The following is a 23,282-nucleotide window of genomic DNA, read 5'->3' on the forward strand; positions in this document are numbered from 1 at the left end:
TGAGATAAAAAGTTTTCAGAATTTCAACGGGAGAGAGTTTTCACCCAATACTTCCCCGATTTTGGGGGCAAATTTGACAGCACATTTCCAAATTAAAAAAAGAAAAAAAAGAGCCCAGAAACTTTCGCTTGGAAATGGCTTTGCTGAAAGTGAAACACAGATCAGTTTTGCTAACGACTTCTTAAGATCCCATCTAGATCGACCTCTGTGCTGACTCTATCTCTATCTACAAACAACAGCAACACTTCCCCTCCCCCCGTCCGTATTTTCTCCCTTCGCCTCCATCGATCCAGATCTCACGCACCGCCGAAACCAGCGACGATGAGGCCGTCGGTGATGAGATCCGCCGCCCAGCTCCTCCGCCGCCGCAGCTACTCCTCCGCGTCCGGGCAGCCGGAGCGGAAGGTGGCCATCCTCGGCGCGGCCGGCGGCATCGGGCAGCCTCTGGCCCTCCTCATGAAGCTGAACCCCCTCGTCTCCTCCCTCTCCCTCTACGATATCGCGGCTACCCCTGGCGTCGCCGCAGACATCTCCCACATCAACTCCCCTGCCCTGGTACCCCACGCGCGCCATCGCCCTCCCGGCACTAATCAGTCCGGTCGGATCTAATAGCGCATGTTCTGAATTTTGGCAGGTGAAGGGGTTCATGGGGGACGAACAGCTCGCTGAGGCGTTGGAGGGGGCGGACTTGGTGATCATCCCGGCTGGCGTCCCGAGGAAGCCTGGCATGACCAGGGACGACCTCTTCAACATCAACGCCGGCATCGTTAAGAACCTCTGCACCGCCATCGCCAAGTACTGTCCCAATGTATGTTAACTCTCATGGAATATAGACCTGTCGCTGATTTACTCGCGCTGTTGATTGTTCTGGCTTCCGTGGGTGCGCAGTCACTACAGATCAATCTAGGGCGTATGGAAGGCTTGGGCACTCCGTACTGATAATTTTATTTACTGTACAATATAATTTGTAAAGTGAACATGGTTTGGTTATCAACACTCAGACCAGTACATGTCTTCCAAATGGGCAGCAACATGTCTGCCTTTTTGGCGCTAGCACTTCCGATCTCCTGTTAGATAATTTGGTCCCTTGTTATGTTACTTTTTGTTGATGCAAAACTTAATTGCTTTCTGATTCTTTTGTGTATTAGCTTGACAAATGAAAACTAGCTCAGTGTTACCCTGGTTTGCCTCGCTGTTTTCTCTTAGAACTTATCTTTTTTCTATGTTGACTCTTAGGCATATATTATGATATGGACTGTCTTTATATACATATCCGTTTGTCCTATGTTTTTTCTGCCCATTTGTTAAACCTCTTATTTACATTTTTCAACCGAAAAGAAATGATAATAAATATATTATGTTGTCATTGAAAAAATCAGTCTGTTAGCTCACAATGTATCAAATTTCAGTGTATGTTGTGTCAGGAAATCTTTATGTGTTACATGATACATTTGATAGCCTAACTACCTCTTTTGCTGCTTAAGTTCATTTGTGCACATATTGCTGCTTATTTGATTTGATTTGTATCTTAGGCTCTTATCAACATGATCAGCAACCCAGTGAATTCAACTGTTCCAATTGCTGCCGAAGTTTTCAAGAAGGCTGGAACCTATGATGAGAAGAGATTATTTGGTGTTACCACTCTCGATGTTGTTCGTGCCAAGACTTTCTATGCTGGGAAGGCCAATGTACCAGTTACTGGTAATGATACAGAACTTAACTGTTGACGACTAAGGGTATTGTTGCAGTATTCTTGTCACTTAGTCCTTTAACTGTAATGAATTTTTTGGCAGGTGTGAATGTCCCTGTTGTTGGTGGTCATGCGGGTATAACCATCCTTCCACTGTTCTCACAGGTATTGAGCTTTGATGAACTTGGTGTGTAAATAAATGATTCAACACCGTCTTCAATAGTAATCCACATTTATATTCATAAAATGAGAAACGTGTTGTATTTTGTTTAAAAGACAGGTTTGTGTTGTTCATTAGATTCTTTGGCTGTATTATGTTATGGCATATGTAATCAAACCCCAAGTAACAAATTAATGCCCATTTGCTCAGATGATGAAATGTGAAGTGCAGAGGTCAATTATGCATCAAAACCAATATCAAACCTATTCTATCATTCTTGCTCATGACTGACTATATTTTGGTGGACAGAAGTGTGTAGGCGTGTAGCCAATTTAGCCTAATGCAAACAACACAATTATAAATAGCAAGGTGAAGAACTTTGTTATCTTTCTGTCTGTTCATGATTGTGAAGTAGTTGAATAGTGTACATTTGGGTTGTCCCCTAACTCAGGGAACTTAACTGAAGGAACCTTTTTTTAACAGGCAACTCCTGCATCTAATGCATTGTCTGCTGAAGAAATCAAGGCCCTCACCAAGAGGACACAGGATGGTGGGACAGAAGTTGTTGAGGCAAAGGCCGGAAAGGGATCAGCAACCTTGTCCATGGCGTAAGTCAAAATATAAGAAAAAACCATGCACACTTATTGCCATGTGTTTACTTGTTTTGCTAATAAACATGGTAATACCATTGTAGGTATGCTGGTGCAGTTTTTGGAGATGCATGCTTGAAGGGTCTGAATGGAGTTCCTGACATTGTCGAATGCTCCTATGTGCAATCAACTATCACAGAACTGCCATTCTTTGCCTCCAAGGTACATGTGCATTTTTGGCTACTCTCTTTGTTTGTTGCAGTTGTGATTTACATGCGAAGTAAATCTAGATGGTTCCAATGCGATCTAGTAGCAAAAAAACAATAGCCTATATATTCCGCGCGGTGTTTTGTTGTGATGCATATGGTTTTACATTGCAACCTGTTTATAAATGTATAATGTTGCTTCCTTTTCTGACAACTGGGTGGTTAAATCCTTTTGATTATTTTGTGTTTGCAATATATTTAATGGTACTTGTCAAACTTTATGGAATTGCTATCTTTACAGGTTTGCATTTTCATTGATCTCAATATTGTGGTCAGCTGGTTGTGCAGCTGTTATAATTGCTGGAAAGAGCATGATGTACTTAGTTTGACAGTATGATATGCCACTAGAATTGCTTTCCAGTGTTGCTTCAAAAAAGAAACCAGCTTTGACATACTTTATTTGGTATGGTAGGCCTCGCCATTTTCCCTGTTGCCCAATAATCAACAGCTATAGTTATTTCTGCCATTTTGTAGTTCGATGGAGACAAAAACTCTTTGAAACAAAGCGCACTTTGTGTTAAATCTGGTAGAGTATGCTTTATGCTTAATGTTATATGGTTGACTGATTCTAGGCTTGGTCCTTTTGATGTTGGTTTACTTTATAAATATAGCATGTGAGTCATAGATGGGAATTTAATGATCCACTGAACTAACAGGTGAGGCTTGGGAAGAATGGAGTCGAGGAAGTGCTTGGGTTGGGCCAGCTGTCGGACTTTGAGAAGGAAGGGTTGGAAAGTCTCAAGGGTGAGCTCAAGTCATCAATTGAGAAGGGCATCAAGTTTGCAAACGCTAATTAGTTAGGCCATTTTGCACATTATAGCAACCCAAATCTAGTTGAGGGGTCTGTCGATTTGGTTCAGTGCTTTTCTGCCCATCATGTGGGCGTGAGTGATTTCAGCTTGCGTGAGGGATTTGAGCTTCACAATAAAAATGCGGCGGCGTAATGCCAAACAGAACACTTGTACTTGAGGAGACCAAGTTTGTGTCAAGTTTTGAATCCGTTCATTAAACTAACAGTTGATCACTTGCGCCTTTCAGTTAGCATTGCCTCTGAAGTGCTTGCAAGTGCAACTAGAGTATCTAACTCTAATGACTTCCTGTGGTGGTTTTTATTTGCAAATGTCATTCTCTGCGTGTCAATGTCTTCTGTGCTATTGCTGTCTGTGCTTTATTCTGAAAGTGTGGACATACCTCTATGGCCTATGCTTTAGTACTGATTATGCCACAAGCAAACTTACTTTGCAGATTCTTGAGACGGCAAGCAATCAAGGTATTTGATTCGCCACTTTGTGAAAGCAAAATTTCCTTTACATTAATTGCATTCTGTGTTAACGAGTTCTTGCATATCTCAAATTTGGTTATCTACTACTCCCTCCCCACAATCCATAATAAATGTCGTTGATTTAGTACAACTTGGTACTAAATCAAAAACACTTATATTGGAGGGAGTACTGTATTCTATTCTTGTAGGTGATTCTTTATAAATAATTATCCTCTTCCGTTGATTCTGAAATCTGATTCTCTATATTGTACTGTCGATTTTAGGTGACATGGACTTTACTTTTGTGGACAGCCTAAAAAATAGACAATAGGATAGGGAGCCTGCCAGAGAAGTTTTTGAACCATATTTCTGAAATACGACCAACTATAAAAATAGCATCAAAGGTACATAGATTTTGGTTCAAAATTTGTAGGTTCTTTTTTCTTTCGGGAAAAATATATATTGTAGGTTCACAAATGATCCATTGCGATTACAGAAACTGTAAACTGTAAATCGTCAACATGCCAGGAAAGAAGATCAAATTCCTCCTATTCTATCATGCAGGGCCCACAGTAAGGCGTCCACTAGGTCTGAGCATTCGGTATAAACCAATTTTATGATCGTTAGACACGCCGCGCTTACCACGCATGGCACAAAACAAAGGCATCAGGCCTGCCATGAGCGATACAAGCAATAGCATGTAGGTGAATTGAAAATATATGCATGCGTGCATTTACTTTGCCAAATTGAATCTTTAAAATGTTCTAACTTTCAAATCCTTTGCTCGATTTACGATCCGTCTTCACGATTAGCTTTGTCTCGACAAGATCTACAAAACTAGACCACATATTGCTATGTTTCGGGAAAAAAATCGCGTTAAAAGTTGACTACCAAAAATATACGAAGTTGACATCATGTTATCAACAAATTACCACGAGATAAGTTCATACAAAATGTGGGGATAACTTGTGAATTCAACTTACCAACCAATAATATTGGGTATATGAAGTTGTCACCCTAATAATGCTAAGTTAACACGTGGTAACGTCATACAAAATATTTTGGCAATTTATGACTGAAGTTGCCACCGTGACAAACGAAGTTATCATTCAATAATAAATGAAGTCACTAGACGGTGATAAATGAAGTTACCATTTGTGTTAACAATGAGTTATCACATGGTAGCTTATTTCAAAATAGGATGGTGACTTCAAACAAAATAGGGTGGTGACTTATGAATAAAGTTAGCATCCAATAATTTAAGAAACTGCCACCTTGTTGGTAACAAGTTACCAGACTTATCACATGACAAGTTATTTCAAAATATGATGGTAACTTTTGCATTATTGCCTGGTAACTTAAGAGTTCAAAAAAGTTTGTTGAAGCATAGCAAGATGGGATATAGATTCGAAGCACTCGTCGATACGAAGACAACGGTGAAAACAGATTGTGAAACGGACATATGAAATGTGCTACAAAAAATTCTAAATCTTGAAAAATGAACCAGTACAAATGCTCTCAAATACTTACTATTGCATGATGCACACATGCACAAACACCCACTGTAGTGTGCAAACTAACACAAACATTGTCACGGCAACACATGCATGCGTGTGGAGAAGTGCGCAGGAGCTCACAGCGTTATGATTTGGGTTTTATGATTACTCATGAAATTCATTTTTTATAAGTTCAGTTACCAAAAGGTGTTAACCGGAATTAGCATTTAAATAGGCAAAACCAAAAAAATTGGTTAACAACAATTTTCTGTCACGCGAAAGCACATCAGCCACAGCGTCCGCGTCGCTCCTGGGGCGGCTCGGGCGAAACCCTAGCCGCCGCCCCCGACCTCCCCAACGCTCCTCTCCCCTCGCCGTCGCCGGAGGAAGCCGGCGGGCAAAGCCCGTCCGGCGGACGGCGGCGGCGGGGCTCTCTCGTGGTTGGCTGGTTGCGGCAGGAGATCGAGGCGCGTGGGCGAGGATGCGGAGCGGAGGTGCCTAGGCGTGCGGCGGTGCGAGGAGCGGGCTGTCGGGTGGCGCCTGGGCGTGCGGCGGCGGTTGGCGGCACAGATCCAGGCCCGCGCGGCCGCGGCGTGCTGTTTCCGGGCAGCACAGCGGCGGCGGCCTTCGGCGGTGTTGGGCGCGACGCGGGTCGGTAGGTGCGGCGTCGCGGTGGCGTAGCTCTGCGAGCCCGGCAGTGGTGCTCCTCGACGTATCCACAACATCGTGGAGGTGTGGTGGGGGCGGCTGGGAGACCCTGCCATGCGGCGCTCGGTGGTCGGGCGGCTGGATCGGGGCAATCTTGCCCTGATCTGCAGGTTCGTGGGTTGGTGCGGAAGGTTGCTGCGGGTGGAGGTGCTGGTCGGGCCAGCCGGTTTCGGGTGGTTGGTGACGAGGCAGCGCAAGGTGAAAGCCATGTCTCCGGTCTTTGACCAGAGCCGGCGACGGTGACATCCGCGGACGCCATAACCTTCTCTGAGGCGTTGTTGTGGCACTGCTCTTGGCACCCATCCCCGAGGTGAGTTCCGAGGGAAACCCCAGGTTCCAAGTTTACTTGGACCGGATGGTGGCGACGCTCGACTAGAGGGACCAGTGGAAGGAGGCGTGAGTTTGCGTCGCGATTTGTGTGGCAACGACAATGGTGGCAAGTGAAGCAGGGTCTCGGTGTGGCCTTCGACGTCGACCGATGTGGTCTTTTGGGTTCGTCCTTGCAGTGATCTTCTAGAAGTGATGGTGTCGGAGCTCTAGTAAAGTCGGAGCCCCCGGCCTAGGGGGCTGTTGCCGATGTACGATGACATTGGGTGGCGAAGGTGCCTCGCGGAAGGTTGTTCAATGTTCGACGATCTCCAGCGCAAGGCTTGCCTTTCTCCCTGTTGGAGCTTGTCCTCAGAATCGGAGTCGCCTTGTCCTCGACGTGTGGACCGGCTCTTTGGCATAGGCCGATGTGGGCTTCGTACAATTGTTCAGGCGAGGGCTTGTCGGTGGTTATCTACGGTGAAGTCGGAGTCGCCAGCTCAGGGAGTGATGTGTGATGACGATGACATTTTGTGGGTGACCTTGATGGATGTTTTTCCTTGGCAGCGTGTGTCGAGTGTTACTTGGTAGTCAGGTCGGCTAGTGTTGTTCTGTGTGCGGTCATGTTTCATGACGGCATTCTTTTGAACATGTTGAACCGGTTTTTGCCAGGTTATCCGTAAATTAACGGGCAATTCTCTTCTTCTTGATTAATGGATTGAGACCCTAAGACTCCGGTTTCGAAAAAACAAAAACAATTTTATGTTAACCGTGGTTGATGCCGTGGATGAGCCAGACAACAGCGATGTCGAGGCATTCGACGGCCGGCAGGTTGCATGCGGTCGAGGGCAGCCAACAGCCAGTTGGACGTCCTTTGTTGCTCGGGTTCTCGAGTCGTTGTCTGGGGGACGAGACGAGCGGCGAGGTTGAGGGCGGGCGGCCGTGTGGCCCAGGGTGGCCGGCGGGGACGTGCTCCGTTGCACGCTTTCTCGCTTTACAGTATCAGCTTGATATCAGGTTTGAAATAAAAGAACCACCTTGATACCCCGCGGTAGTTTTAGATTTCTGATGCTTTTCCCATCAAATTATATGGCAAACTCGCTCGCTCTAATCTTGAAAAGAGTAGAAGTCGGGGCTCAGCGTCATGCGGTCCCCAACTCCGTAGGGTATCAGCACAGAAGACTTCTCCATTCTCAAAAAGAGCACAGAAGAGTAGAAAACTTCTTCTCTGCCGCCTCGAACAGAACATGAACATGGCTTCCTCAGCCTCCGGGAGGGGAGGCTTCCTCTTACCGCCGGCGGCGGTGGTGGTTTTGGTACTGGGGGCCGCTGTATTCCAGGCGCGAGGGGCACCCGCGGTGGCATGCGTTCCGCGGGTCTTCAGCTTCGGGGACTCGCTGGCGGACACGGGCAACTTCCCCTTCCTCTACGGCAACGACTCCCGCGAGCCCGCGCTCAGGCGTCCGTACGGGGAGACCTTCTTCCGCCGCGCCACCGGCCGCTTCTCCGACGGCCGCCTCATCGTAGACTTCATCGGTAAGGCTCGCGCAACCACACGCAATCGATCAACTGCTCGCAGCAGCGCCGCGCAGGACTGATTTGAAATCTGAAATTCACGTGGGCGTGCCGCAGCCGACACGATGGGGTTGCCGTTCGTGCGCCCGTACTTGAGCGGGGGTAGCGTGGAGGACTTCGCGTACGGGGCCAACTTCGCGGTCGGCGGCGCCATGGCGCTGAGCTCGGACTTCTTCCGGGGCAGAGGGGTGCCCATGGGTGACCGCATGCACCTCGGCATCGAGATGAAGTGGTTCCGCAACCTGCTCGATCTGCTCTGCCCCGTCGACCGGGCTGGTATGTCAATTTACTTCCTTCCCCCCTCCTTCCTTCCCTACTTCGACCTGACCACGAGGTTGACCTGACCTTTCATAGTACTCCGTACTTAAGGAAAGAAATTCTAGTGGTGGTACTAGTGGTTACATTCGTGGAGTATGAACAACAAAAAAAGAGAGTTTGATTTCTAAAGGTGCAAGGTGAATGCGTCGATGGGACGTACTCCCTCCGTTCCATAATTCCTGTCGAAATATTACATGTATCTAGACACTTTTTAGGAATAGATACATTTATTTTTGCCCAAATTTGAGACAAGAATTATGGAACGGAGGTAGTATGTAGAACAAAGAAGCAGTACCGAGGCAAAAAGAAGAATAGACAATTGAGAAGCAAACAAGCAATATATATACTACTCTTTGGAACACAGTAACTATAAAACAAATGATTAAATCTCATTCCTTGTTGAATCCGATAGGAAAAAAAGCCACAGTTTTTGCTCAAATTAGATGTTTGGATGCCTCAAATGTAAAATGCGGGAAATTTAAGAAAGATGTTGCTTGATCAGAGAAAAAGAGATAAAATGCACTGTCAAAAGGAATATTTGACATGAGACTAAACAGCATGAGAGATTGTTCCAAAATATGATGGAACTTTTCTTATCTTATAAAGTTCCTTGAATTCCATAGCCAATTCAATAAACAACCAAACAACAGAATTAGAACTTAGGCCCAATTCAGTTTCCTTGGTGAATTGGTATTCCAGGCCAATTCAATTCATTGCCCCTCCCCCCTCGCCTCGCCCACCCCCAATACCAACATCCAAATAAAGCCTGAGAAATCCTACCATTCAAACACTTCCCATAGTACCCTTTCGAAAAGAAAAAGAAAACCTACCTAGGAATCTTTCCTTAAGATTGGATTTCTCCATTTTTCTTCCAGAATTTCTCTGTTCCAAAAGGTCACATGTTATAAAAATAAGTTAGCGGTATTCATACACTTGTTCTCAACATTTTGATAAGTTTTCGATTGATGGAAGTAGAAAAATTCGCTTGAAATTTGAGAGGAAAGTTTGCTAGAGCAGTTACTTTGATTTACAGACAGCCAAGGCTACTTCTATTTCCTAAGTGGTGGATGGTGATATATTGCCATTTTCAGGCACATCTAGAGTGTTAGATCTTAGAAAGACAGTACTTTAGTTGGAACAGACAAGGGATAGTTTAGGAATCCATAACTAAACAAAACTTTTCCCCGCAAAAAAAAAAACTAAACTAAACTTATTCTTACAAACAGAAGAAATGCCCTAATCGTTAGCGATAGAGGCAAACTAATTAATCATCAATAATGATCATATCTGTCATGTATATGTGAGTCAAAGACTGATGGCATTAGTTTTAATTTATCCAAGTATTGCCTCAGGATCAATTTTAATGTCTATATCAATTATCATCAACCTCAACTGCAGGCAGCCCTGGCAATAGTAATATTTGCAGACGTCGCTGATATTTGTGCTGCTTCAGTTTTTGCACCTGAAATTACTGCCATATTATTGTTTTCCAAAATTCTATTGGTGAAAATTGAAAAGAAAATATTATATTAGGTCCCCATGAAAAGATTTTTACATGAGATTGTTAAACCCCTGGAACAGGTATGATACGACAACTCCAGAAATGAAATACTCTGTTAGGGAAATGATTATTTCTACATCCGTGTTGTGATGGGACCAGGAATTAATAGTAGTAAACCTATCGTGATTTTGCTTGGGGAAATATTTAACACCAATAATGTTGTAGCGGACCATAAATGAATAGCTGTAAATTTGATGTGAGCCTGCGAATGTTCAACATCTGTAGTTAGGGATGTAAACGGGCAGCCGTTTAAGGCCCGTTTACCCCTAATACAGGCCAAAGCAGCGAAGTAGGGAAAATATTTTGTGCTGGAAAACGATGCCGGACGGGCCTGACGGCACTGGTACGGGCGCTATTTACATCCTTAACTGTAGTGTCTAAAGTTTGGACTTCCTTAATGCTTTTATTTAACTGAGATATCATCATTACGTATTTATATGCGGACTAAGAACGATGTTTATCAAGCAGATTGCAGGGGCTTGATGAACAAATCACTCTTCTTGGTTGGAGAAATTGGGGGCAATGATTACAACATACCTCTTCTCTCTAGGGTGCCTTTTGAGAAGATACGCACCTTCACCCCGAGCGTCGTTGCCAAAATTTCTTCTACAATCACTGTGAGTTGTTTGCTGCTGCTTCTATATTGTTACTATCTTGAGTCCCAGCTCGAGATGTAATACAAGAGCACATAGTAATGCAAGTTGAGTTTACAGGAATTGATTGGTCTGGGAGCCAAAACGTTGGTAGTTCCTGGCAACCTCCCAATTGGATGCATCCCAAACTACCTCATGATATTCAAGAGTGACAAGAAGGAAGATTATGAGCCAGAGACTGGTTGCCTGAGGTGGATGAACGAATTCTCACAGTACCACAACAAACTTCTTGTGGATGAGCTGGAAAAGTTGCGCAAGCTTCATCTTGGTGTGTCATTAATCTATGCCGATTACTACGGAGCTGCTATGGAGATCTACCGTTCCCCCGAACAATTTGGTGAGTTCAAGGTTGCCTTTGGATACAAGAAAAATACATTAGCAAAGATGTGCCAGCAAATCAGCATATTGCATCCTAAAAGTATGCATGTGTTCATAACATCATATAACGAAAACTAGAAGGATTCAAGGATTTCTCTCGCTTTTAACTAGCAAACCAGCTTATTCTTATTCTGACCACATTGTGCAAAGAGACTACATCTTATACGCTTACGTCCCACATAAATGGTTTTCTACATTCATAAAGGGACACTGGAGAACTAATTTGTGACATTAAGATTGATGGCAGGTTATTTTCATTTTTTTCCCTAACATATTCCACATAGTAAAAATGATGACTAGAAAAACAGGAGGTCGATAGCAATAGACAACGTCCCCAGAAAAGACAAATGCAGAATTGTGATAATGCAAATAGCCAATTACATCATAGGAGCATGCTTAATTGGATTTCTTGTGAAATACTAGTAACATAAAATTAACAATTCACTATTGGATTGACATAAAAGAAGCTTTCAGAAGTGCCATCATTTTAAGATCAGAGTACAACTGTAGCACCATTTACTCTTAAGCATTTTCTTCTATTCTTTTATCCGATGTCCTGATAGCTACCCAGCCTAAATGCATATTTTGTACACAGGAACTGTTAAATATGACAACATTTCGATTGTGTTTCACATTTGGCTAGCCAGTTGGTTTCACAAGATAAATTAACTAAATGCTTTAGAGCTCCAAGAAAAGAACACACAGAATCATCAAGAATAGCATTTTCCTAGCTGATATCCTGCTTAACATTAATACATCTGTTACTCAGGGATTGAGCATCCTTTGGCAGCATGCTGCGGTGGAGGAGGACCCTATGGTGTGTCCATAACTTCAAGGTGTGGATATGGAGAATACAAGGTGTGTCATGATCCACAAAAGTATGGATCATGGGATGGATTCCATCCCTCAGAAGCTGCATATAAGGGCATTGCAATTGGCCTGCTGAGAGGAACATACACACAGCCTTCAATTGCTACCGTCATCAGTGGGTGTCCACAGCTTACTGAGCTCGGCTCTTCTGTTGAACACAAGGTCCTCTATGACTTGTAACTCTGTAATTACATTTTGTCACTATTAATTAGAATACATTTGTTAGATAGATTTACGGATCGTGACATTTTTGCCTAATTACAGAACTGCAGTACTGTTCTACAGATCACGATTGTTGCCCAAGTGATTGGCTGGCTTTTGTTTTTCCATCAATTTTTATAGCCACAGGTTTTGTATATTGTTTTCTGTTGGTTTCCCCTCATTTCCAACATTTCTATTTCCTAGAATTGTTTGCATCTAGTATCTAACTTCTTAGGGTCCTTTCTTCTGTACGACTAATAGCAAATAAACCCCATAGTTTGCTTTGTCTTGTCTGCCTGGCTAGTGCGGCTGAAATGTTGGTGCTTCTTATTTATTTTCCGTTCGTTGTAAATGTAAACATCCGTTCTACCAATTAATGTGGTTAGCAAGTCCATGTTCTCTTGATCCCTCACACAATTTAGCGATTATTCCTGAGCTCACATCAGATTCTTCAAGTCCCAGATGGTAAATGAAACTCCAAAGGAGGGTTTGCGAAGTGCAAATGTTTTTTAAGGACCATATGTATATGTTGAAATCCTCTATGTCCTGGTGCACATTTTTGTGAAGAAAAAAAAACGTTCAGTTGTGTTAGTGTTCAGTTTCTGTGTGAAGAAAAAAATGTTAGTGTGACCAAAAAGGGACAAAGGATGAAGAACCTACATAAAAACTACAGTAGTATCTGTGTACTGCATTTCTGTGTGATGAGAGAGAGTTCTCCCTAACTGGAAAACAGGGGATCCCTGATGATACAATTGTTTCTTAGTGTTCAGTTGAGCAGTTGGGTTAACATCAGGAGATTTCTTTGAAATAAATTCGACCTGTGGGTACTAGCACCGAGGGCATCAACTATCAAGCAATGGATCCATGATGATATGATTCTTCTGAGAGTCGCTTTCTTGTGGTACACAATCTTGTATAAAGAAGGATGGTGTGTCCGACTTTGATACAATTTAAAAAGTGGACATGACTGAACGAGAGATTATCCATCCTTTGCCCATAAGGAGTAGCTGGAAATTTCAGTGCATGGGTTCTCTCTTCGTCGTTGTCCGTGGACCTGGTGGTGCTCATCCGTCGGTAATGCTCTTCAGTCCTTTTCGGGTGTCTCAGTTCGGGTGGAGTTTGAATTCAGCGAGGGCCCCTACCTACCACCATCCTACCCGTAAGCCATCGCTACAAGTAAGGTTGGTGACACCTGGTTGCGAAGTCTTCTCCCCTTCCCGGCGGCATGTGGATTTATTCTCCGTCCACCTCGAGCAGAGACCCCAAGAGTCCACGGGAGTAAAAAGGAAGGCATGTCTTCCCCTGCCAAAATGTCGATGATGGCGGTGGCGTTACTGGTACTGGCGGCGGCGCATCCAGCGCGGGCGGATTCGGCGTGCTACCCGCGGGTGTTCAGCTTTGGGGATTCACTGGCGGACACGGGCAACTACCGCTTCGTCTACGCCGACGACTCCAGGGAGCCCGCGCTCCGGCCGCCCTACGGCGAGACCTTCTTCCACAACGCCACCGGCCGCTTCTCCAACGGCCGCCTCGTCGTCGATTTCATCGGTACGGCACGCGGCACAACCCACACGGTCAACCCCGATCGACCTATTAACTACAGTACGGAGTAGCATCATAGAAATAGTGCTAATTTGAAATCTGCGTGGGCGCAGCGGAGGCGCTGGGCCTGCCGTTCGTGCGGCCGTACTGGAGCGGGAGTAGCGCCGAGGACTTCGCCTTCGGGGCCAACTTCGCAGTGGGCGGCGCCTCGGCGCTGAGCGCAGAATTCTTCCGGAAGAGGGGGGTGCCCGCGGCTGACAATGTGCACCTCGACATGGAGATGGGTTGGTTCCGCGATCTACTCGACCTGCTCTGCCCCAGGGATTTAGCCGGTATGCTAATTCAAGTCTCCCTCTTCCTCAAAAAAAAAGTAAAAAAAATCAAGTCTCCCTCCTCCTTCCCGCTTTGATCTGTACCCTTTTGAAGATGTCTTGTATATCTACTTACTCAACCACTAATTTCGTGTAGGCAGCCAAACATTTCTTCATTTTTTTTGTATGCTAGACGTGCACATCAGTTCATGTTCTCCACTCCTTGCATCGTGCATGACCGAGTGACACCGTCGCATGACTATATCTAACAGCCGATCCCTGTACTCAGCGTCAGCGCCCACATCAAGGCTGTCCGTTTCAGTCAGCATCGAACACCCCAGCTGAAGCTGTAGTATCCAGATTTCCGGTTAGCAGACGTTTCAGAGATTTGATCAAGCGTTCGGCTGCTTTATTCTTTTCCACAATAAACCACCGAAGTTTATTTTCCTTTCAAAGGAGGCAGCTTTGTTGGAAAATTTTATTCGCAAAAAAAGGAAGTTGGAAAATTTGAAATAGTTGTTCCAACATGAAGCAGTTTCCATGACATCAGCGAAAGCCCAGGAACTGATGGTGATACAACAAGACTTTAAATGAATTAATCTGCTCTCAGAGAGATTATAATTCTAAATTTTGCCCTCTAGTGGGATAAAATGAATGGTCATAAACTTGATTTGAGCCTTTTACTGTAAAACTACAGCGGAATACATTTTCTTCTGTCATTTTAAGCACTATTCTTGTAAACACCGTTTATATACTGATTCAGAACCATGTTTGCCACACAGATTGCATAGACATGATGAACAGATCTCTCTTCTTGGTTGGAGAAATTGGGGGCAATGATTACAACCTACCTCTTCTCAGTAGGGTGCCCTATAAGACGATTCGTGCCTTCACCCCAAGTGTTGTTGGCAAAATTGCTTCTACTATCGCCGTAAGTCATTTGCTACTGTTTCTGTTGTCATGGGCATTGTTGTCATTCAGTCCCAAGTCGAGAAATAGTGCAGGAGTACATAGTTAGTAATGCAAACGACTTGAGTTTGCAGGAATTGATTGAGCTGGGTGCTCAAACGTTGGTAGTTCCCGGTAACCTTCCAATTGGATGCATCCCAATGTACCTCATGATGTACAAGAGTAATAAGCCTGAAGATTATGAGCCAGAGACAGGTTGCATTCGTTGGATGAACAAGTTCTCACGGTACCACAACAAACTTCTTGTGGGTGAGTTAGAGAAATTGAGAAAGCTTCATCCTGGCGTGGCGATCATCTACGCTGATTACTATGGAGCTGCTATGGAGATCTACAGTTCCCCTGAACAATTTGGTGAGTTCAAAAGCTTTCTAGTTTCTACTATTAAATTACTTTGTGGGGTACATGAATAATACTTTTTACCAACTACTCCCTCCGATCCTAAATTCTTGTCTCAAATTTGTCCAAATATGGATCTATCTATTCATAAAAAGTGTCTAGACACATGTAATATTTCGACAACAATTTAGGATCGGAGGTAGTATAAGATACGCCAGTCGGTGAGTTCAAAAACTAGGAAGAATTTCTCTCCCTCCTTGCTTTTCGCAAGCAAGCAGCAAATTCTAATCAGGAAAAACTCTCGGCACAAATATATATATTGGAGCTCATAGAGATCTCCGGAAGCGGGAGATTTCATAAATTTTGGAAATCTGGCAAATTCTTCTCTTGGAAGAAAAGGAAATAAAATAGAACTTCCCAACCATCTCCGAAAACGACAGTTTTTTTTTTCTGGCTGATTCCCTGTTCCACATTGCTATAACTGTTGTTCAGAGATCGAGAATCCCTTGGTGGCTTGCTGCGGTGGAGGAGAAGAACCTTATGGTGTGTCCAGGGCTGCAGGATGTGGACATGGAGAATACAAGGTCTGTTCTGACCCACAAAAGTATGGTTCATGGGATGGCTTTCATCCCACAGAAGCTGTATATAAAGCCATTGCCGACGGCCTGCTAAGAGGTCCATACACTCAGCCTGCAATTTTCACCACCACCGGTTCATGTCGACAACTTGCAGAGCATGTCTCTTCTGTTGAATACAACAAGGTTCTCTACGACTTGTAGTTCTGTAACTACGGTTAAAGATATGACGATTCCTAATTACACGCATGTTGGGCATGGCTTCTGTATTTTCAAACGCTACGCTATTCTAACCATGCCAAACGGTACGCTACACACAGATATTTTAAACGGAATAGCAGGTAAGCACACTTCCCTCACATTACATGCGACACAAATATATGTATTTGTAGACCATATGATTTTCCCAAGAACAAGTGTGTGCTGTGTATTTTTGTTTTTGGTGGATGTATATAGATGTTCAGTTGTGTGACAAACTGACATTACAGAAGGAATATTATAAATGCCCGTTGCTTCGGCACAGCCTATTGAAAAAATAGCTCGCACCTTAAAGAGTGGGTAATTATGTACTTTTCTTTGTTGACTTGGAGTAGTAATTTGGTTTAGAATGGATAATCTAATGGTAATTATGCAAAATCCCAGTGTATTTAAAACCAAACACTTTCTGGAAATCGAATCAGTTAGAATATCACACCGTGATTACCTTGCTGCATCCATGGCGACATAAGTTTTGAGCGTACTGCTTCTGCTTGCTCTTCCTTCTCTTGATTTAATAGCTGCGCTTTTCTATCTGCATATACTTAGTTTTAATGGTGATCTCTCCACATCCATTGGTGTCAAAGACATTGCTTGTTTCCTAGAGACATCTGATTGATCGCGGTTCAGACTGTGAGTTTACTCTTCTCTGATATCTTGGTGAAGCCAAAAACTGATTCCACTTACCGCATGATGATTATAGGAAGCGGTGGCAAAAGTGATTAATTAATAGAGGTAATAACACCCGCAGTAAAAAACTTGTAATGCATGAGCAACTTAGTACAACGACTTAAAATGGGGTCAACTGCTACGGTGGCGTAGGCGCTGCCGGTGAACAGTGGGCAAAGAGAAGAAAGCCATACCATACTGCGGTGAACCCTGGTCATACCGCCGGAGTTGCAGTTTGCGCGACATCGTCGTCACTGCCGCCGCCTAGTCCAGATTGATCGCCGCTGACGTGCTCGAGGTGGGGAGGGGAGATGAAACGCTCTGGGGTAATCAACGACTGGGAAAGTAAAAGAAACCAGACGTTTTTTTGTTGCAAATTTACCACCCCCCAGCGAAATCCAGGTACCTAAAGCGACCTAATCCACATACCGGAGGGCTTTAACGCAAAAAAACAAACCTGGCAGAGTCCGGCGTGGCAGCCACGTGGCTCAATTGAGACTAAAACGGCCGCTTTGCACTTGCATTGCAAGGAGCACTTGGTTCCATTTTTCAAATTGTTGTACTAAACTACTCATTTGATACAAGTTTTTGTACCACAGTGTTATTATTCCCTCCGTCCCATGATGCACGCACGCATCCCTAAATTATCAATTTGATTAATTAAATATGTATGTTTCTTAACAAAAAGTACATAATGATATAATTTTTTAATTATTTTATTTATATTTAGTTAGCTAAATTGACGATCTTGAAATGCGTGCATGACTCGTATTATGGAACGGAGGAAGTACCTTTAATTAATACCGAGGATCAATCAAATCTAGTAATCAATCTAGGGTGCCTAGGAAACAAGAAGAATTAGTACTCCCTCAGTCCCATATTAAGTGAATCAAATTTGTCCAAATATAAATGTATCTATGCCTGAAAATGAACAGATACATGTAATAGGAAGTCATTTAATATTTAATATGAAACGGAGGGAGTATCAGAAATCAATCAGATTTAGGGTGCACCAAGATGCTCTCCAGCCGAGGCTTCCCTTCCTTTTGGAAAAAAAAAACTCTTTATGCAGAAGTACATCTATGATCCCTAGTTGATTTTGGACTTATCAATGACAGTGTGTTAAAGGGACTAACGAGTTACTTGGCGTTTATTTTTTAAGTTAGTCCCGAATGAAGGATAAGGGAGACGGATATCAACTGACCCCTAGGAAGATTGGAAAGTTATGATAAAATTAAGTACTCTCTCCGTCCAACAAAACATGTTTCAAGTTTGTAAAAATTTGAATGTATCACATGATGGTATTGGGGGTGGGCGAGGCGAGGGGGGAGGGACAATGAATTTTATATAGATGCATTCAATTTAGTCAAAGTTGAGATATTTTTTGTTGGGCGGATGGAGTACTCTTTTTATATCTCAGTGCTTTCAGTCACATGAATATCGTAGTATAAAGAGCGAAGTTAGGCAATACCTTGGACTTGGAGAAGTTTTCATTCAAGTGTGTTTCAAGAAAATTCTTTTCAAAAGGGCAATCTCCTCTACACCGCCTATACACTCATGGGTCATGGACACAGGACACAAGACATGATAGTGTCACCTCGAAAGGGCAAGGAGGAGTCAAAGCTAGAGAAAGGAGAAGAAGTCGAGGGGTATGCAGAAAAGATATTGCAATCTCTTGTACAGTTGTATGCTCCCATTTTACCAAGGTGCTATTATGTCTTTGTTCTTTGAAAATCCAACGTTCAAAATATGAAATTTTGTAGAAAAGATACACATGCTCGACATGATACCTCAGCCCAGGAGCTGATATGTCAATTTTGTCAGCAAAAAGTTGTAATCCACACATTCTCGCAGGGCCACAAACAAAGACTATAGTAATATGAAACGGGTCAAACAAGTCTTGCTCGTGCCGTGCCAGTCAGTGGTATTAATTTTCAAAAGTTTGTGATTGTAGGAACTGGGGAAACCGCTGGCTAGACAAAATTCAATGAAATGCTAGATTGGTCGAATGTGTTTGGAATGAAACAAAAATTTCAAATAGTATGCACCTACGATGCGTGTGTAGTCTCTCAATTAAGATATCGCATATATAATCCTCCAGCTACCCCACCAGCAGAGTGAAAAGTTTAATCTATGCACTTTGGTACCCTGATCTGCTTCCATGTGGAATTGTGGACACAAGAGACATACAAATATGTAGTTTAGTTACAAAAAATTACAAAAAAAACAAGAGAGTGAAATGTAGGGGATAGATTTGAGGAATCCGCTCGAGAAGACAGATTTGGGGAGAGCGAGTCTTTTATAAGATAAAATTATGCAGAACCAAATAATGGGAAGTTGTTGGCGATGACCTAATCTCTAATAACCCCGTTGTAAGTGCCGACACACGTGAGGATTAGTTGTGCGTGCACACACTTACTTGGAAGCACATATTAGAATAGCTGTTTTTTTTAAGAAACACAGTACACATCCAGCCGCTCACAAGTATGCACGCACACTCACCCTTAGAACCACCTCCAAGAGACTGGTCCGGCACATTATCTTGAGATTGAAGAAGTCATCACAAACGCCTCGTAGTTGACGGATACGTCACTCCTACTGAAAGCACAACGTCAGTTAGGTCCTGGAATAAATCCAAAACAACGCGAGCACTCATGTCAAGTCGGAAACTTGAACAACGCGAGCACTCATGTCAAGTCGGAAACTTGAACCTGGGTGGGCTAGTTCCACCACAAGAAACCAACCACCTGACCTACGCTCAGTTCGCATTGTTTGTTTCTTTTTTATTGTATCCTTTTACACAACTGCCAGTATTTCCAGTCCAGGTTTGTTGAAGTATAAGTGGATTGCCTATCTTCTTTCATCAGATTGGTCTTTTGGTTGCGTTAACTAGCGTTGATAAAGTTTACCACATTAATTGTCGCCCTCTAAATGGTCAAATATGTTATCAGCGATTGTACAAAAGAAGGAAATTATTAATGGTCCAACAAAAATGGTGTATCTAAAAATCATTCCTCGTTTATTTACACAATCGATCCTGCGTTGCACCGTGTAAATAATGCACGTTTTTGCTTGCTTCACGTTTTTACTTGCTGAATATCTTGCACACGCGGATGATCACTGATTACATCAAAATCGTATCTCTTCTTTCAGATATCAACACTGCACGTATGTATATCATGATATCCGGCCCATTTAATGAGTATTTTCAGAGAAACACATATCTAGCGGCTCTTGTAACAGAAAACCACAAACCCAGATAATTTTAACCGATATCCACAACTCCAACACCAATGAGTAATAAACTAGCACAGTGCCTGTGCGTTGCCACGGTCTCTTAAACATGTGCACACGAAAATTCATGTTTATACAAAGCATAACAATATAATTGGACATTCAATCAAAATGATCTTGGGGCTGATGCTAGCAGCCGCGGCCACGGACATGGCACCCAGTCCAAGCCGTCCGCCGGCTGTGGCTGGCGTCAGAAGAAGGTCACGGAGCACGTGGTGGCGCAGTGCACGAGGAACCGCGCGGCGGTGGATAGCGCCGGTCAGCCCTAGACCCCTTTGCTTGTTTCTTGCACGGGAATCTAATCCGGTGCCGACGCGTATCCAGAGCGGTCACCGCAGGAAGGTGCTGCGCGGGCAGTTGAGTCGGCGGTGGCGGCCCGAGAAGGCAGCGCTGTGGGAATAGAAAAAGAAAGATTCGATTGAGTGTAAGGAGACACGGAAAATCAGGACAGGCACGAAAATTGATGCATGACGGACGACGACGAAGAAAACCTTCCTGCTTTTAGGCAAAGGAAGATCCGATGGAGTGTAAGGAGACACGAAAATTAGGATAGGCACGAAAATTGATGCATTGCGGACAATGACGAAGAAAACCTTTCTGCTTGTTTCATTAGGGATAGACAGATAGATGACCCCGAAACTGGTTTGGCCATGTTAAAGATTCAGGCCCACGCGCGAGTAATGTTTTTGTTGGCTCAAGTCTCTCGCCCATCTTGAGCCAGTCCAGCCCAAATGTAGTTGCCCTTCTCTCTCTCACCGGCTGTTTTTCTCTCTTACCAGCATCACCTGCACCATGGCCGCGCTTCACAGCTGCCCCGATGCCCCGCGCACAAGCAGCCTCCTCCTCCCTCGTGCCCGCGCCGCTCCGCAGCGTCAACGCCGTGTGCCTCGACACCAACACGCTCCTCTCCGTCTCCGTCCCCTTCCCACGCACCCACCGTCTGGGCCGGCCGCGTCACCGCGCGCACAAGCTGCGCCGGTGCCGGCGCGAACTGCGGCGCGGGCGTCGCGCCGCCTGCCACCGTGGCGCAGATCCAGGTCCACGACGGCGGGAGCGCGGACGTGGCCGGGTACAGCGTCAGCCTCGTCGTGGGCTTCAACGTGCCCATGGTGATCAGGCACGGGGCGGCGGTTCCGGATTTTCCCTGCCGCTCAGTTTGCGCCGTCGACCACAACTGAACTACCCGCCGAAGCAGCGTGCAACGTGCTGCGCCATCCTCCCCACGGAGCTCCGTCCCGACACCCTCTGGAGTGGCGGCGCCGGCGGGCCTCGACGAGCGCGGCAGCGACCACGGAGAAGGTGGCGGCGGACGAAGAAGGCTTGGATTTGGAAGGGGAAATGGTCCGATCGATCCGCGCGCAGACAAAGCCAGAGAGAGGGAGAGAGAAGGAGAGAGGTTTGTGAGCTCGTGTTAGCGTACTACCTACACATCGGCTCGGCAAATGGACATGGACTGGGCCAGCCAGCTTTCTACCTACCAAGCTGCTACAAATACCGAGATATGGGCTACAGGAAGACTTGGCTAGGAACTGGACGGCTTCGGCCTCTCTGCTTCTGTCTTCTTCCTCCTCACGTTTCTTCTCTTCTTCATATTTAATCTCTAGAACTCTATGAATCCATGGCTTGTAATCATAATCGATGAATAATAGATTCATGTGAGTAAAAGGTTGTTAACATTCTGGTACCGGAGCCCTAGATCCCCAACCACGACCAAATTGGAGCCAAACATTCTTCTCCACGTCCAAGTCTGGATCCACCTCTCCAGCCATGTCGTTTAATTGGATCCGCCTGGGCTGCTTGGCCGGATCGTTACTTCGCGTTGGTGAAGGAACACAGGAGGCAGCGCCTTCAAGGGTGGGGGGATCAGGCCGCACGGCGTCACGCCGAGTTCACTGCGCGCATTCCAAGCATCGCGGCGCAGGTGGCCTCGGATGTGTTTGCGGCTATTGCAACAGCAATTCAGGCGTCACAATCCTCCGCTGCTTCTACTGCTTCGCTCATCGACAACGCCATATCCTCCCAGACGATCAATAACCTCGACGTTGGGGCGCCTGCCTATGGTACCACGAGGACAGAGCCCTCGTCAGGCCACACGAGTGTGACGCCGACCTCCGCTCTGGCTGCGCCCGTGGGGCAGCATGAGGACCTCAACCTCAACCTCAACCTCGCGTCGCCCGCTACCTGTTCGTCATTATGTCCAGCCAGGGACATGAGTTCTCCGGCTGCTTCGGTGGAGGCATATGGGGTGCTTGGCGAAGCGGCTTCGGCTGCTTGCAGTGTGTTGGCGAGTTCAAATCGCACCGGTGACTTCCATGTGGGGGCTGCCTCCATCACCACGACGGTGGAGCCTGGTTGGGTGATAGTGTCCCCAGCTTGCACGTGCGTGGCACATGACGATTACCTCGCCCACCCGCTACGCGCCACCTGTTTGTGCTTATGTGCAGCTGGCAACACGAGCTCTGGAGCGACCTCTTGGACGACATGTGAGGGCGATCAGCAGCTCGCCGGGCTTACTGGAGACAGCAACATCCACCTCGTTGCGCAACATCTGTGTTCAGTGCCCATACGGACACTGGCCATTGTTGGTGTGGTGGTCTGTGTGCCGCCGATGGCTACTCCAGACGAAGGCATCTCAATGATTGCCAAGGTGCCTGCAAGGTGTGCTACAGGGTAGCCCCGTTGTCTCTTTCATCAACTTGGGGACCAACAACGGCGCAGCGATTGATCACAGCTTCATTACCAGCTTGTCTGCAATGTCACTTGCTTCGGCCGCACTCGGTGTCCATGGTCAGAAAATCGTGAACATGTACGAGGTAGCTCTGCCCCTTAAGTTGCTGGAGTTGACAATGTTGGAGACCAAGGAACATATCTTCTCATACCACACATCTATGGATCACCTTCAGGGCAAGTTTAGTAGCAGATGTTCAGTTCTCGGTTGTGCAACAACTAGCTCAATTTCCTCTCTGCAATGGGACCCAGGGAAGCCGAAAAGGGCATCCAGGTCCAATGATCCTATCATAGGCAGAGATATTGCTTTGGATGCATATGTTAAGAGCCTGGATGAGGATTCAACTCTCAGTTACAACCATAACCAGAAACGAAGGTATGCAAGCAACCAAAAATATTTTTCTTGGCTGATTCAATTGTCTTGTTCAAGTGGGACTGTGATAGCCAAGAATTCTTGTCCGGGCATCTATGTAGAACTGCTCCAGTATCAGTTCGACAGTGTCGGGATATTTGTTAGGCAATATGAGGATAGTCTTGTTGTTGGTGCTCCGATTTATATTACAATTTGTGT

At 45.2% G+C, this 23,282-nt stretch overlaps 3 protein-coding genes across 4 annotated transcripts; all 3 read left to right on the forward strand.

Moving 5' to 3' along the window:
• The first annotated feature begins 205 nt into the window (after positions 1-205).
• Positions 206-3,831, forward strand: LOC100831548 (malate dehydrogenase 1, mitochondrial). The gene is made up of 7 exons (XM_003569408.4): positions 206-555; positions 635-808; positions 1,533-1,701; positions 1,794-1,855; positions 2,334-2,458; positions 2,545-2,662; positions 3,363-3,831. Exons 1-7 carry the CDS (start codon positions 322-324, stop codon positions 3,501-3,503), a joined length of 1,023 nt encoding a protein of 340 aa, XP_003569456.1. The 5' UTR covers positions 206-321; the 3' UTR covers positions 3,504-3,831.
• A 1,896-nt stretch (positions 3,832-5,727) lies between these two features.
• LOC100831850 (GDSL esterase/lipase At1g28600) lies at positions 5,728-13,312 on the forward strand. 2 transcript variants are annotated; one of them, XR_002963167.1, is made up of 7 exons: positions 5,728-8,013; positions 8,110-8,328; positions 10,400-10,548; positions 10,645-10,921; positions 11,732-11,994; positions 12,797-13,214; positions 13,291-13,312. XR_002963167.1 is itself a non-coding variant. In XM_003569409.4 (6 exons), exons 1-6 carry the CDS (start codon positions 7,725-7,727, stop codon positions 12,172-12,174), a joined length of 1,275 nt encoding a protein of 424 aa, XP_003569457.3. In that variant the 5' UTR covers positions 5,728-7,724; the 3' UTR covers positions 12,175-12,427. The 2 variants fall into 2 exon arrangements, 1 of the variants encoding a protein (XP_003569457.3); XM_003569409.4 differs by lacking the exons at positions 12,797-13,214; positions 13,291-13,312 and adding an exon at positions 12,097-12,427.
• Positions 13,230-16,291, forward strand: LOC100832148 (GDSL esterase/lipase At1g28600). Its single transcript, XM_003569410.4, has 5 exons — positions 13,230-13,581; positions 13,689-13,907; positions 14,669-14,817; positions 14,930-15,206; positions 15,684-16,291. Exons 1-5 carry the CDS (start codon positions 13,326-13,328, stop codon positions 15,968-15,970), a joined length of 1,188 nt encoding a protein of 395 aa, XP_003569458.1. The 5' UTR covers positions 13,230-13,325; the 3' UTR covers positions 15,971-16,291.
• The last annotated feature ends 6,991 nt before the right edge of the window (positions 16,292-23,282 follow it).

The sequence above is a fragment of the Brachypodium distachyon genome, chromosome 2 (genome assembly GCF_000005505.3).
Source record: "Brachypodium distachyon strain Bd21 chromosome 2, Brachypodium_distachyon_v3.0, whole genome shotgun sequence".
In the NCBI taxonomy this organism is placed as follows: domain Eukaryota; kingdom Viridiplantae; phylum Streptophyta; class Magnoliopsida; order Poales; family Poaceae; genus Brachypodium; species Brachypodium distachyon.

What these genes read in the sequence shown, in the direction of transcription:
- LOC100831548 (XM_003569408.4), top strand. Translation starts at nt 322, where the DNA reads ATGAGGCCGTCGGTGATGAGATCCGCCGCCCAGCTCCTCCGCCGCCGC. An exon ending in GGCCAATGTACCAGTTACTG is followed by an intron (nt 1,702 to 1,793) that starts GTAATGATACAG and finishes ATTTTTTGGCAG; the next exon opens with GTGTGAATGTCCCTGTTGTT. An exon ending in TGCCATTCTTTGCCTCCAAG is followed by an intron (nt 2,663 to 3,362) that starts GTACATGTGCAT and finishes CTGAACTAACAG; the next exon opens with GTGAGGCTTGGGAAGAATGG.
- LOC100831850 (XM_003569409.4), top strand. Translation starts at nt 7,725, where the DNA reads ATGAACATGGCTTCCTCAGCCTCCGGGAGGGGAGGCTTCCTCTTACCG. An exon ending in AAATTTCTTCTACAATCACT is followed by an intron (nt 10,549 to 10,644) that starts GTGAGTTGTTTG and finishes TTGAGTTTACAG; the next exon opens with GAATTGATTGGTCTGGGAGC. An exon ending in CCGTTCCCCCGAACAATTTG is followed by an intron (nt 10,922 to 11,731) that starts GTGAGTTCAAGG and finishes TCTGTTACTCAG; the next exon opens with GGATTGAGCATCCTTTGGCA.
- LOC100832148 (XM_003569410.4), top strand. Translation starts at nt 13,326, where the DNA reads ATGTCTTCCCCTGCCAAAATGTCGATGATGGCGGTGGCGTTACTGGTA. An exon ending in CCTCGTCGTCGATTTCATCG is followed by an intron (nt 13,582 to 13,688) that starts GTACGGCACGCG and finishes GCGTGGGCGCAG; the next exon opens with CGGAGGCGCTGGGCCTGCCG. An exon ending in CTGCCCCAGGGATTTAGCCG is followed by an intron (nt 13,908 to 14,668) that starts GTATGCTAATTC and finishes TTTGCCACACAG; the next exon opens with ATTGCATAGACATGATGAAC.